The sequence below is a fragment of the Marmota flaviventris genome, chromosome 12 (assembly GCF_047511675.1).
Source record: "Marmota flaviventris isolate mMarFla1 chromosome 12, mMarFla1.hap1, whole genome shotgun sequence".
Classification (NCBI taxonomy): domain Eukaryota; kingdom Metazoa; phylum Chordata; class Mammalia; order Rodentia; family Sciuridae; genus Marmota; species Marmota flaviventris.
In genome coordinates, this window is record NC_092509.1 from 70,795,059 (window position 1) to 70,810,501 (window position 15,443).

The 15,443-nt window shown below is 32.6% G+C and overlaps 1 protein-coding gene across 7 annotated transcripts in view; it reads right to left on the bottom strand.

Annotated features, from left to right (window-relative positions):
- Positions 1-2,160: 2,160 nt before the first annotated feature.
- Rcor3 (REST corepressor 3) overlaps positions 2,161-15,443 on the bottom strand; it is a 44,379-nt gene continuing 31,096 nt past the window's right edge. For 5 of the 7 annotated variants that reach the window (XM_027934718.3, XM_027934717.2, XM_071600102.1 and 2 more), the window contains 3 exons: positions 12,760-12,817; positions 5,240-5,481; positions 2,161-4,765 (listed from right to left, as the gene is read on the bottom strand). In XM_027934718.3, the coding sequence (XP_027790519.1) occupies positions 4,421-4,765; positions 5,240-5,481; positions 12,760-12,817 (645 nt within the window). In that variant the 3' untranslated portion in view covers positions 2,161-4,420. The remainder of the gene's footprint in view (positions 4,766-5,239; positions 5,482-12,759; positions 12,818-15,443) is intronic. The other 2 variants (XM_027934720.2, XM_027934719.2) reach the window with 1 other exon arrangement.

A 15,443-nucleotide genomic window follows, 5' to 3' on the forward strand; every position in this document is an offset into this window, starting at 1 on the left:
TATTAGGGGATACTTTAAAAAGTGTGACTATTTTCCCATGCTATTGTTTACCTTTATGGAATTGGGACATTCTCTAATTCTGAAAGATTTTGTTTTAAGTTTGTCCCCTACTTGCTAGTAGGATCTCCTCTGGATATCCAGCACTGTTAAGGATTGGATTATTTCAGTTTTTGTGTTTATTTCAGTGAGACTTTGGGAGAAAAGAAAATAAGTATGTTTAACCCATCAACCTCACCTAGAATTCACTTAATTCTTTGCACTGAAAAAAATATATCAATGTCAAAATATACATTTTCCTTATTAAGAAGGCAGTAAGACACATATAGTTTTCTAAGTATACTGGGCAATTATAGTGTCTCTCAATTTACAAATGAAGAAACTGAGGCTCAGAAAGGTTATGTAACTTTGTTCAGGGTGAAATTGGAAAAGAGACATCCTGTAAGAGGTAGAGGGGCAACCATGCAGTATATGCAAACCAAATGGTGTGAAGAGCCAGCACGTGAACAAAAATTTGTTTGGGTGGGCCTAATTTTTTAAAAAATATATTAGTTGTCAAAGGACCTTTATTTATATGTGGCACTGAGAATCAAACCCAGTGCCTCACACATGCTAGGCAAGCACTCTACCACTGAGCCACAACCCCAGCCCTCAAGCCTAATCTTTGTCAAATAAGAAAGCTGTTAGGAGCAGTAAGCTAGGAAGCACTCTAAAAAGAGACATTTTATATTGTTGTATTATTCAGGATCTTATTAATTATTGGTAATCATACCTTATAATATAAATAAAATTAAATCGTGCAGAAAAATCCAAGCTTTCTTAAAATAATCTAAAGGAAAAAGACATTTTATATAAAGCATTCTGTAACATTAACTTGTATGTTGTTTACATTGTAAAGACTGCCCTTCAATCTTGCCACTTCAGCACCGTTTTTTCCTTAGATCCTGCTCATCCAAATTCCTCCTTTAGGATTCTAAAGTTTAAGAAGTTACCACAGTTGAAATACTCATTCCTTTATCAGTAGTTTAACAGCCAGTGGCAAATATCTCAGTCCAACAATAATTTCTAGTCTTATTCCCCTAAGCATATAGGGCTCAGAAAGCAGGAAAAAGGTAGATAAGTCCACATGACCTTTCAGACATAATTTCACTTTGCATTCCTTTTAATGTTTAACTTCCAAACACCATTGTTTTGCTGCAATAACATTCCTTCACAAGGAAGTTACCGAAGTTATGATAGGGATGAAAACGGGGTGAGTTCTATGTGACCTATTTTTTCTAAAAGAAAACTGTTTATATACTCCCATACATCAGCTGTCATAAAAATGAGCTAGTTTCTTTTCGATATTTTCTAATACAGTCAAGTTTCTCAAACTTGACACTTGGATTCTGTATTCATTTAGTCTATTATGTTCTTCTAAGTGATAAAATCTATAATCTCTAAGTTAAAAAAAATCAAAACAATTTGGTTTCTTTTCCTTATGTTTCCTGTAATAATAATGTATTTATAATTTATCTTTGGGAAGTATTCAGAGAAAAGCAAATTCTGCTTTGAGTTGTAAGATTATTTTCTTTTTAGGGAATCCTGATAGACCTGTGTTAACTAGTTACCAGTTTTTAATATTTGTGGGTAATGTTCTTTTGATAACAAGGAACATTAAATTAACATAACATTTAATAACTAAACTTGGTACTTTTAACCAAACAAAAGTCCTAATTTTTTAAAAATAATGACATCACATTCTTGGTTTGCTCTCTACATATATTCCTGAAAAGAATATAGGCCCATATTAAGACAGAAAATGATTCTTTCATCTTTATTTTATATTCTCATTTACTCACTTATTTGTAAGTTCACTGATGAAGAACATATTTTGATTATAACTTACCTTTACCTCTATCCATATTACACTGGAATTAAATCATTTAGAGAAAATATTTTTTCATTAATTTTACCAGATGCATCAATATTGTGATTTATTTTTAGTTATGTAATAAAACACTTTGGTGTAGATTTTCAAAAATGATAACCCCAGAATTAATGAAAATGGTCATTAAAAGATTTCTAGATTTTGCTTTTTTATAAAAATCAATATTTAGAATTTCACAGTGAAGAGGTCCTAATCCTCATACAACATGAAATTATATAAAAATAGAAGACATAGACATCTTTAAATCTTTAATCCTTTGATTAAGCAGCAAGCATATCACTCTTCCAGGCCAAACACTGCTTAAACAAAAAAGGAAAATGACGTGCAAAATATTTACAAAATATGCAAAGCACATAATAAAGACATCTCACTATATACATGTGTCATATTACTAATGAAGCTAAGATTTTCTACTGTGCGCTCTAATGTATGTAAATAAAATTACAGCACATCCCTCAGATACAGCACCTTGGCCCATGTTTGGGATAGAACAGATTTTAAATGAATCACAATATACCGAACAGCTGGACAGATGCTGGTGCTGACCAACTTGACTGACATATCCCACATACTGTGTACTGAAGGTCTACTGACAAGAGACAAGACAATAAAAGCTGTCAAGGTATAGTATGCACATATGCAAGACAATCTAAGTGCTTTTTAAAAATGTTCTAGATATTTTAAGATATATAACTGTCCCCCATGGCTTTTAAAGTAAAAATAAGTATAAATTCTATAATATTAAGAATTTAAAGTCAGTTAAATTTCATCTGGTTATTATCCAGGCCTCAACAATGATCCAATGAGAAAGAAAGACTTATCCTGCAAAATGTTTTGGTTATTCCAGAACACAGGGTGCTTAAGAAGAAACTGGTCTGAATGTGAAAAGAAAAAGGAACCGATGAAATTAAATCTATAGCTCTTTTAAGGCTGTAGAGCCAATGGAAGGGACTATTTTTCCAATATTTTGGGAATACATGACCTCTCAAAACATAAATTAAGACTTTTGAAGTTGACTATTTGGTGAAGTAGTTCTAAATGTGATGAGAATGTGAATGTGCAAACATTTAGTCTTATGTTCCACTACTATAGCAAATCTGTCCCTTTGCACAAGTCATGATTCCAATATGAAATCATTATATCAAAAATATTAGTAACACATTGTTGAAATACTATCACTTGTAAAATATTTTTTGTGGGTGCTTAATGATTATGTATTGAATTAAGATGACCTGAAGTCTTTTTCTTTATAAAAAGGGGTCTCAGTATTTAGTTAACAGCACAATTGTGACTATATACTAATACATCTTTAGATAATGCAGAACAAATTCTAAAAATTCATTTTATGAAATGTTGATGATTTAACCCTAAACCAAACCCATGAATAGGTTGGCTGCAAGGAATAAACAATTGTATCCAAATAGTACAATAGAGATTTATCAAGAAAACACCCTTCATATTAAATGCAAACTCTATTAATAAATATGTGGGTAATAACCTAAACACAAAAAGGGTAGTGGAAATAAATGCTTCCAAAACCATTGTCTCTACATAACTGACAAAATATAATTCTCTTCTAAAGACCTCAATTGTAGGCAACAACTAGTTAAAAGCAAATGGCATTTAGAAATATGAATTCTTTTCAAAATGAACTACATTTTCAAGGAACTTAAAGACATTATATTCCAATAAATTAAGTCCTCATTTGTATGTAAAATTATTATTCCAATTTAGTTATTACTACTGATAGATGACGGGGGTCAATGACCTTTAAATAAGGACTTTACACTAGGACCCTAAACTGTATGTTAAAGGGTTAGTAGATTCAGTACATTCTTTGTGATTTCATATAATTGCTTTGCAATTGATTAAATTGCTTTCTTTTAAAGGAATTAGAATTCCTTTAGAAAAAAAAGCAACACATTTTGAAAAAAGGGACATGCAGCTATAATTTCTTAAATATGAATTAAATGAACATATCAAAATCTGAAATGCAGGCTATTTATTCTTGCACTCCTAACATAGGAAAATGTTTTTAAAAAATTAAATAAAAGAAAAAAAATGCCAAACGTCCTTAACTTAAGAAACTTAAGGAGTTTTCACAATTACTAAGTCAACATTCTTGTACTAAGAGCCTTGACTATGAAGAGGCAGGAATATAAAGAACCTCAATAAAATAAATACAGTAAAAACAAAACAAAAAGACCCTTGGTATATATAGAATACTTAAATCCTTTTTTTCTTTTCCTTTTATGAGATCACATTGGTGAACACATATTCTAGAAAGGAGGCTATCTGGAGGCTTTTTGTTTTATAACATATTATTGAACTGAAAAATTTCTTAGACATTCACTTATGCCAGCCCACTGCCTCAGAACTAGTTTGCAGCCTCAGCATCTAGGAAGGATTATTCTTTCCTCTTTTGCATCAGTCAGATGAGCACTGGTATAATGATGGGGTGAAAAGTTACTGTAGCACTGTCCAATTTAATTTTTAGTGCAGTGAGGACTGTGAATCTGTCTGAATTCCAATAAGTGATGGTGGCTGTTGACCACCAACCGTGGACAACACTGGTCTTGGGTTTAGACGGGGTGGCATAGAATTAGCAGGGCGAATGAGAGGTGGTGGAGGCTGATTTAGAGTTGGCCGGGGCTGGATGAACCGAGCCTGCTGCTGGAGTGGAGGAGGCTGCCGATGAAGAGCAGGGGCAGCAGGCAGTGTTGGACGAAGAAGTGGTGGAGGCTGGTTCAGAGTGGCAATGGGGGCTGTTGGTGTTGGAGTGGATGATGGGGCAGGAGGTGATGGACCCAGAGTCCGAGGAGCCTGTGGGGTCTGTGCCTAGAGGTGAGGAAACAAAAATACATGTATGAGATGTAAGTCCTAATGAACTTAATACAATATAGATTGGGCTGTCACAGGAAAAACAAAACAAATCAAAACAAAACAAAAACATAACACCAGTGTTTATTGGAAGCACAAGCTTCTTTTATTTTAAACAAAACAAAAAACAAAATAAAAAACAAAACAAAAAAAAGCAATGAGGCTACCAAACAGGCATCTTTATTAGTAAACAGCTTAACACTGGAAATAAAAATAAGACTATGGAAGAACAATACACTCTCCATTCTGCTAGGATCAGAAATTAGCATGTCATTATGACTTAAGAGTCACGAGAGATGCACCACTGAGTAAGTGTATTGTCAACCTTTCATGCTCATTTAGCTAATCCTCTGACAAATTAACCTTACAGAACACCACACAAAATGGTGACTCCTCAACTCATATTAGCTCAAATTCCAGACACAAACACACCTCCTCTTCTTCATCAGTGCTCTTCCCTGATGGCACATTAGAAGCACTTTTTGTCTCCTCCCCTAAAGTAGAAGCATCACCATTAGAAGCCTGGGTTCCTTGTTCTGCTTCCCACTCCTGCAATACCTCCTCTAAGTTAAACCGACGCCTGTAGTTTACAAAGAAGTTCTTCACTTGGCCAACAGTCTTGTTGCCAATTACATCTGCAATAGCTTGAAAATCTTTACCATATTTGCGGACACCTGGAAGGCAAAGTAAATAATACACCTGTGAAGGATCAGTAAGGAGAGCTGTGTGTACTATACATCATGCACACACCAAAGATACCAGCAATGAAATCCTATCTGATAAACTCTGCTCATTTTTCAATTCTGAGACAGAGGCTAAGATATCAGGGTCACAGATGAAAACTATCAATTAGGTCATTTCATTGAGCCAGCCACTTGCCTTCAACTGAACAATCAGAAACTTACCATTTTTTTACATACTCAGTTATTTTCTCCAATCCTCTCTTGAACTCTCAAATACAGTCCATTTATTGTAAAGCATTGAATTCTTTGTTCCATCCTCAATTCCACATTCATTTATTTCCCTAGTAGCCAGTCACCTAAATTTGAGCAACACCGTTTGTAAACAAAACTGGATGGGAATGAGCCATCTCTTTTATCCCCTCAATGGACTGAGTGAGTAGCCTTAGGGTTCCCCCACTATAATTTTGGTCTTAATTACTAACCCACCAGGATACCAACAAAAAGAAATAAGAGTTAAAATATAAAAGTAGAATTATCACAATCTGATGGATTAAAAAAAGGGAAGGTATTTTTGAGAATCAGTTGGATGTTAACTCATCTATAAGTTCTAAAGACTGCGTGAGGAGGATTCCTAACTATGCTTTATAGCTTAAATAAGGTTAGAGTAGTGCTCTTAGAAGCAATGTGTGTACTCTGCTATTTGAGAACTTTTCATTAAGAAAATTTCATTATAATGAAGGATAGTAATTGATTTATGAAGCTCAGATTATGCTATAGAATTTAAAATAGATACTAATTTGCTCTTAAAGGAATTCTAAAAGAAGTTTATGGACCCATTTCTAGAAACAGATGCACTTAGCTCAAAATATAAAATATCCCAGCAGAAAGGCTAGTTATATTCTTACTGATATCAATTAATATGAAATCCCCAATTACCTGAAAGCACCCATGTGACCTGATTCTGTTTTTAATTCTGCTCCTGGGGAACAAGCATCTCTGGCTATATTCAACTAGCCAGGCTTGATCCACAGGGAGTTCCTTTCTTTACCTTAGAGAATTTGGAGGGAAGTCTGCCATCATTTACCTATAATTATATCCTATTTTAAATGCAGAGCTTTGGGTTTGTAAGCTATGCTCCTTTGCTTTGTTCTCATATTATAACAAAAAATAATAATGACAGACATTGTTTGCAATATTTTATCAACACAAATGAATTTATTTCCCTTTAAATCTCCAATTTGAACTTCACAGATAAGAGGAATTCTAATAGTGACTAGGTTTACACTGAGGGCTTATTGGACAATAGATTCCAGATTACTTCACAGTAATAGTTACTATTAAGATATTCAAGTACTTCTCCACTACTTATACTTTAGAGAATAGCAGCTTGTAAAAGACCAAGTTTCTGTGCTATTTCTAATTTATAAATTTGAGAGCTGTGCTGAAGAATATCTATTGATCAGAAATCAGATACTGTGCTCCATCAATGTTCTAATTTTTATAAACAATACTTAATTTATATTCTAGAAATGGCCAAACCTGAATATGGGAGATTACAAATAAAAACTTTAAATAAGAAAAGGGTTAGATCTTAAGAATAACTCTTACTCTAAGTCTGCAGATATAATACCTATCTGGTTTACAAAATATATTCCAAATATTGCAAAATAAATTCCAAAGTTGTCTCTTCCTGACTATCTTCCTTTTGCTCTTTTACTTCTTAATTTTCCTTGCTCAATGGACCTTACCGTGTCACCAATATTGTCATATTTACTTTCCATAAGAGCTTTAGTTTTTTCTGGAGACCTGGATGTGAAGGACCTCTTCCAAGCCACCCAGGTGTGTTATTATTAACTCCTGTATATCTATCTAAAACCTAAGGACTCAGATCATACGCAGACCTCTGATTTGGCTGGATCCCAATCAATGTCCTGAGAACAAGCATGCACAAAAAATAATCCCTTTGACTTGCAGGATGGCTGGCTAGGGGCTGTAATAGCCAGAGCTCCTAGGCAGTCTTAGGACTGGAGCAGCCTCATCTGTTTATCTGTGTTCTGACACATTTTATAATTTTCATCTGTATACACGATGTGAAAAAGGTTGGAAGTACTGACCTATGGGATGCAAATCAGCACAAGCATTACTGCAATGCTAAGTCTGCAAAAAGTGTTCAGGAAATATGATTTTTTTCTATTAGGCTTTATTTTATATTTTTGCCCCTTAAACCACAATAGACATGATAATCTTCTTTATCACCTTCACACTCCTGATGACTCTGTTCAACAATATGTTTTTGCTAGAAAATAGATGTAATTCTTAAAGCTCTATACTGTGGTCCTCAACTAGGCAAAGTCTAGTGAAATGCCAACTTGCTGGAACTGCTTTTTGAGAAGAAATCCCCAATTAAGCTTGTAGAGGACACCTATCAGGGGTAGTGATGAGGAACAAATGACTTAACAACTACAGCATCACAGCTATCTGAGTTCCGATCTGTACCTAGGGACAAGTGGCCCATTCTTTTTTTCATAGTTTTTAATCAAAAAGCAATCTGATTGCTTTCTCAACAAGGGAGTTAAAGATGATGATTAAGTCAATATCTTCCTAAAGATATAAAAGGTCCGTACATGTGAACCATAATTGCTAATTAAAATTTTCAAGAGTCAGTGGAATATACATTTGGAGAAACATAAATTTCCCATGAAGAAAAAAAATGGTATTTAATCAAGTTTCTAAACATCACTTCAAAGTTAAAACAACCTGACTTCCTATGCTGGCAGATGATATTCTTTACTATTTAATATATATTTTTAAAGTTTTGGGAATTAACATAAAAATATTCTCATTAAGATATTTTGTTATTTTATGAAAGCTCACATTTTCCAACCAGTATTCTACATTACCCAACATAAAACATACATAATTTTTTTTACACTTGTTGTTTATACTTTTAGTTTGCCAAAGAAGATATTGTTATTAATAGTAAAGACTTTACCATAGCCATTATCTACATTATCTCAAATTTTAAATTAGTGGAGTTTGTCCATTCATGTTTTGAGCTTTGGCTAACAAGATGGTACCTTCAGGAACATTTATATGCTGTTTCCCAAAACTGGACATGGAATCTGAATTTGTCTTTTTATTTAGAAGTGACAGTATGGACAGCTGCTTTTGTATGTTTAAAAAGCTAAATTTGGACTTAAAAAAACACTCCACACAAAAAACCAAAGCATTAACTGCTGCAAGCTGCTTCTAGGTATTAAAATTTCAGGGAATTTTTTTTCTTCCTATGCCAAAATTTCTTAAATGAGCAAGTACTTAATATAGTTGGGAATTATAAATAATCCATAATTATCAATAATCCAGTTTTAAAACAACAGTAATAGAGTGACATCTAGAAAGTAGGATTGTGGTTCTTTTCAATCACTAAGACATAAATTTTAATCACTTGGGAACATGAGTTTCTTTGAACCTCCTGTAAATCTCTTCATATACTCAATGTTAAAGAAGGTAGAAAATATCAATAGCAGCAGAACAATGAATCCTGTATATAATTGAGAGTTGAAAGTCAAAATCATGTATTTTCTTTTCAATATCTATCTTTTCTCTTCTAGGTCTCTTCTATATATGTATTCTCACCTTCCCTTGTTATAAGTTAAATTTCATTGCAAAAATGCTGGAAATTTTGAATTGTTGATTGTTTGAAGTAAGTGCATCAGAGGGTTTACAGTTCTATTTTTTAACCTTCATTCTTGGGGGATTTGTTATAACAGAATTATCTAAAGCACAAGTGTGCCTTTCAAATGCAAAGGTATGAATCTCCTATTTCCACCTCCTTTTGATCATTCATGTTTACTATCCTTACATTATTATCAAATGTCAAACGAAAGAAGCAATTTCTAGATCTGCAACTTTATTTCTTCTTTAAAATGATCTAATGTATAAACTATAGAAAGAGAATGTAAATTTTACTGTAAACACACCACTTGAACATAGTTCTGTCACTTTCTGTTTTAAAAGAACTAAAAATTAAAATTGGGATCTTGATAAAATTAGAGCATAAAAATTTTAACAGGGGAGTGTGTATGTGTATACACACACATATGTGCATATCTACATATGTATATTTTTATTAGCACTAATAACCAGGAAATGAATACATTTAAGAGGTGGCCTAAAATAAAAAACGGCAAATATTGTTTAGCATGCTTCTACCCCCTTATAAACTTTAAAAGAGTGTTTTGTACTATAATTTAAGATATTTATATATAAACATTAATATATGAGACACATATTTATATATATGATACAAACAGGGATAATAGTTTACCATTAACAAAAATATGGGAAGATCATGATTGGTCTTGCTCTTATTAATTTGTTATAATGTAAAATTTAGATATCTAAGACTAGAACAGATGACAGAAATTGTATAACTATTCTTGATAGATACTTTAAATGAACTAAATTAGCAGCATTAATGATAACCCACTTGGGGATCTTTGAACAATGTTACTAAAATTATAGGCAGAACTAAAAAGAGCATAATAAATCAATAGATTACAGAAGTATAAGCAGACATTACTATTCAATCTAAGCTTGATTCCTCACTCCCCTTTCAATTAAGAAAAAAAGAAAGAGAAGCTTACTCAAATGGTTATCATTTACTTGACAAAAATCTAAGTAGATAGGTTAGGAAAGTAAAGTGATAAAGATATATTTAAACCCTAGGAAAGAAAATGAACTTAATGTGTTTGGTTTTAAAAGAGTTACAACAAGAGAGTTTATGTAACAGTTATAATTATTAATAGTAGCACTAGAGTCATTATTTCTTTCTCCAGGTCACTGTAAATAGACTACTATGAGCAAGAAAATAAAGCATTTTACAAATGAGTGTCAAGGCAGAATACATGTATAAAATGTCTTAAATATAAAATGCTCTACAAATTAAAATGTGTTAATATCAAAACAATTTATTATTGCGTTGCAAAAGTAAAGTCATTAGTGCAAAACTACATAAAAATTTCTCATAAATAAAGATTAAAGAAAAATAATAAAAAAGAAAATACTGCCTGATAAATAGCTTCTTAACAGCAAACTACACATTAAGCTAGACACTGCAATTATATAACCACCAAGACTCAGGTACAGTCGATATTACTATATGAATTATACTACTTATAAGACATAATTCTGGGCATTATGTGGGAATATAAGACAAAATGGAACTTTTTAATTCACTCAAAACAACTATTTTGGACACAGATAGCTTCATATTGTTGTCTTTTAATATTTATTTTTTAGTTTTAGGTGGACACAATATCTTTATTTTATTTTTATGTGGTGATGAGGATCGAACCCAGTGCCCCACGCATACCTGGCGAGTGCACTACCACTTGAGCCACATCCCCAGCCCAGCTTCATATTGTTTTATCTCATGTAATAACAATAATAAAAACAAAATGCCCAAAATGAAGCAAAAATTCCAGAGTCAAAATAAATAAAAACGAGACATTAACACATTATTAAAAAAGATTCTTTGAAATTCTAAGATCAAGTATACTTCTATACAAATGGCTGCATTAGAATAATTTATTTAAAGGGTTACTTTTAAAATAAGCATTAATAATAGTGAATATGCCTGAATACAGAGGAAATGTTTGATTAAATGTGTTAATACTCTGTTCTTCCATTTTAATAAGCTATGTCCACATATATACACAAATCTTACCACTGCCCTTTCCTTGAATGAAGCTTTTCTTAATATCCAACCCAGCCGTAATTTTCAATGGACTCTACCACTTAAGTAGTACTGTACAACAGAATCAAATCCTGAGTGCTGAACAGAGAAATATTAGCCCAGGTTTTCCTAGAAAATCCTATTCAGAAATTGCTTTTCACCAGGATAATTTCTTATATTACAGTACAGAATTAAGATGGAGGGAAACAGGGTTTACTTGAATAAAAGGAATGTCTATTCAAAATAACTATGCTAGAGCTGTCAGTCATAGTTATAAAGGAATATGAAGCAGCCATTGAAAATGCTCACTAATGTTTTAAACGAAATTTAAATTATCAGAGTCTAATTTTAAAGCAGCTATTGTTGAACATTATAAAGTGACTAAACCTTGTTCTGACTCATTCAGAAACTTAGTTCTATGAATGTGCTTGATACTCACGCACAGCTACCTGCTTTCAGAGCATCAAGTACTTCTCTTTATGGGCTAATTCTCACGTTCTCTATTCCAAACTGTAGAGTCATCTATTAGTCAATCTTTAATTACATTACTTTCATATCTGAATGATGCTTGCATGGCATTTCTACAAATATATTCTGCCATGAACATTTGGAAATATTTTAAAAAGTGTACTTGAATATTCGTTTCATTGGGACCCTTATAATAGTTAATCTAGGTAAAAATGCTATAGATACTCAACACAAAAAGGTTCAGCACCACCACCACCCAAAAAAAACCCCAAAATGTGTAGACCATACATACTTAAAATGACTCAATCAGAGTCTGCAGATAGTTCTGCAGATAGTTCATCTTAAAGAGGAAAAACAACAAAACACCCCACAATACTGAATAAAAATATACAATTTGCTCTTAGGTAATTCAAACATGAGAAAATACAAGTTTAGAGCATTTTAAATTTGCCCATAGGCATTCAGAACACAAAAGGTCTTTTGTCATATAACTCAAAAAAGTTATACATAGTACATTAAAATGTTATATGTATAATTTATACCTCTTCAGTCTCTTTTTAAAAATACAAATACTTAAAGCCAGGGTTCTAAGCATTCAGTGGTACATCTCTTAAGTAAGGTATGATAAACTGAAAGTTAAACATACAGTACCTGACACTTATAAAATAGAGACTACTACACAGAGTGATTAGAAAAACCAAAAACATTATAATTTATGCTTTTAATTATAAATCATCAATGAGTGATACAGGAAAAATGAGTCTAATTGCAAGAATACTGAAGCAGACACCGAGCCCACATGACTTGGTCATGCTTGTCACCAACATCGATTATTCAGTGCTGAGAATGCATTATGTGCTGTTCTGGACCCAAAATGTACATAGACTCAGTATGTCACATCCACAAATACAACACAGAATTCCTGGTCACCAAAACTTTGTGATTAATACAAAATCCATTTTCTTTCTTGATCCACTTCTAAAGGAAGGGAAGAACTATGATAGTCACCTTTCATGACAAGTTAAATAATTATTAACAACAGTAACTGCTTATCTTTAATATACCTTGCACTGCTAGAAGCTGCTCCTCTGTGGTCCAACGGGCATTAATTTTCTGATTTGACTACAAAATTAAAGAGAATTTCCTAATGAGGATATGAAGACAGACATTTTTTCAAAGTGCTTATTTTTTTTTTAACTTTTCACCAAATCACAGACATGAGAGTACTAAAACTGATTTATGAAGACTCCATTTTTAGAAGGATTAAAATTTATACTGAGTTACTTTTTACCCACACAGAAAGGTAATGAAAGGGAAATGTACAAATCTGGAATGTACAACATTAACATTTATGCTCTGTATCAAAGATATTGAAGCCTGAGAAAACCTATTAGTTGTCAATTTTCCAACTACAATGTTCCTATCATTCATTACAAATGTTAATTTTAACCTTGTTTTTAACATTTAAGATATTTTATTTTCTTTAGAAAAGATCTGTGACTCTTAAAATTTCTTCCCTTCAAATTTATATTAAATCTAGCCTTTCTCACCCTAAAACAGTGTTACAAATCAGCACAGAATGTAGAATAGGCCTAAGTCCTAAAATATTTTTTTTAATTTCTAAAGAAAGTGACGGGCTGAGAAGAATGGATCTTTTTCTCCCCAAATCTTCCAATGTTCCTCCCCAATTTTTTGTTTAAAAAATTCTAGAATTTTGATATTGTAATATCAATCAGATTTCACTAGTATATATCCACTGACCAGTAATATCAAGGACCTTTGGCGGTAGATAAAGGAACTTTTTGCAAAGATAAAGTGACTCTATGTAACACCTTGACATGAACAAGAAAAAGGGAAACTGGAAGGATTAGAAATTGAGATGGATTTTAGGAAAGAAGTTTCTGAAAGGAAAACAGAAGGTATTCCATGTATAGGGAACAATAGAATCTATCAGGAAAAAGTGATAAATAAGCCCAGAAAGTTGGTAGTATTTTACTAAACTAAAATGTATTAAGGGTCACTAATCATAGAAAAAATGGCAAAAAACCAAGGGTGATAAGCTTGCACTAAATTTAATAAACAATGGTTGTGTTTTTGATGGTAAGAGTATATGTGAGAAGAGTATGATTTTATCCATAATAAGATTTTAACCCTGGAAAGCTGGAAGAAGAGCTATGCTGTTAAGAATCTAGAAGTCAAGAAATGTAGATTTGGGAGATGTAGAAAGGTAAAGCAAAGATGCATTTAATTTGGGATATGCTGAAAATGAGATACTAGGATAGGACACTCAGGGAGAGCTCAGGTGCCCACTTGAGGGTAAAATAAGTTTATTCCAATAAATTTTTGAAGGGTCTGGAAAATTTTCATAGGGAAAATAATGGAGTTATACCTTACTCAGGACTTACTTATTGGGCTTCTTTTTAAAAACTGTGGCATCCCCATTGCCAAATTACTCTTGAAATGTGCTTATTAGTGTAGCCACTGATAGGCACACGATCTCTCAATAGATCCATACAATCAGGTACTTCTCTCCAGCACTGAAATGCACCACTAGTTTTTCAGCTGAACCCCAAATACAACTGCCAATCTGTATAATTATATGTATGTCTGTGTATATTTTATATATATTTAAATACTAGAATCTCTCTCAGTTCAAAGAGTCATGTAGAAGCTAAAACAGATTGAAGGAGATGGATTCATAATTCTCAATTCATGAATGTTCACTCTGGGGCAGATACTCAATAAATGGGAATCAGGCAGAATTGCAGCAATACTATACTTGCTATGGCTAAACATTCTGTTTCTCTCTCTTAAATGGCTGAACGTCTATCCAGTTGAATTTGAATCATTTAAATGCACATAGGATGCAATTTTAACATAGTTAAATGGTGAGATTCTATCTTCAAGGGAGGAGGAAAAAAAGGAATTTTGAGGAGAAACCCTGGACAATGCCTACATTTATGTAGAGAAAGGAAAATCATGCTGAGAAGGGAACATAGTAGCTATAAAAGAGAACATAATCTCTCAAAAGTTAAGGGAAGACAGGTCCAGTGGCACATGCCTATAATCCCAGTGACTAGGGAGGCTGAGGTAGGAAGATCACAAGTTCTAGGCTAGTCTTAGCAACTTAGTGAGACCCCATTTCAAAGTGAAAAATAAAAAGGACTGGGGATGTACCTCAATGATTAAAAAAAAAAAAAAATGCCCCTGGTTCAAAAAACAAAAAGAAAAAAAACACCTGGAGGGTAAAAAAAGAAAAAAAAGTTACAGAACAAAGAGAAAGATGGGTAGTCACCTAAAACAAGAGCTCAGGAAAAGGTATGAAGAATAAAAAGTTTTGTCTTCAGTGACAATGTCAACCTTTAAGAAGCAGTTTTGTTGGAAAAATGTAGGAGGAAAGAGCTGAAACCAGATGGGATTAAATAGTTACTATATGACAAAATGGAAGCAGTAAAAAGAGAAGGAAGGAGAAATAGGGTCAAAAATTTTAAATAGACAGGATTCTTGTTAAGTTATTCATTTTTATAGTCTATTTTAAAGCCATTTACACTTTAGTAAAGATTTAATTTAGAAAAAGGACAATTCGAACATAACTAGGAATCTAAAACTGTGTTGATATCAAAATTAGCTGGGTGGTACCACAGACTATATCCTTCTACACCAAACCCTGATCTGAAATGTTGTTATTTAAAAAATAATAATATACAACAATACAATCTAATCATTGTATGAAAGATACTTCTAGAAC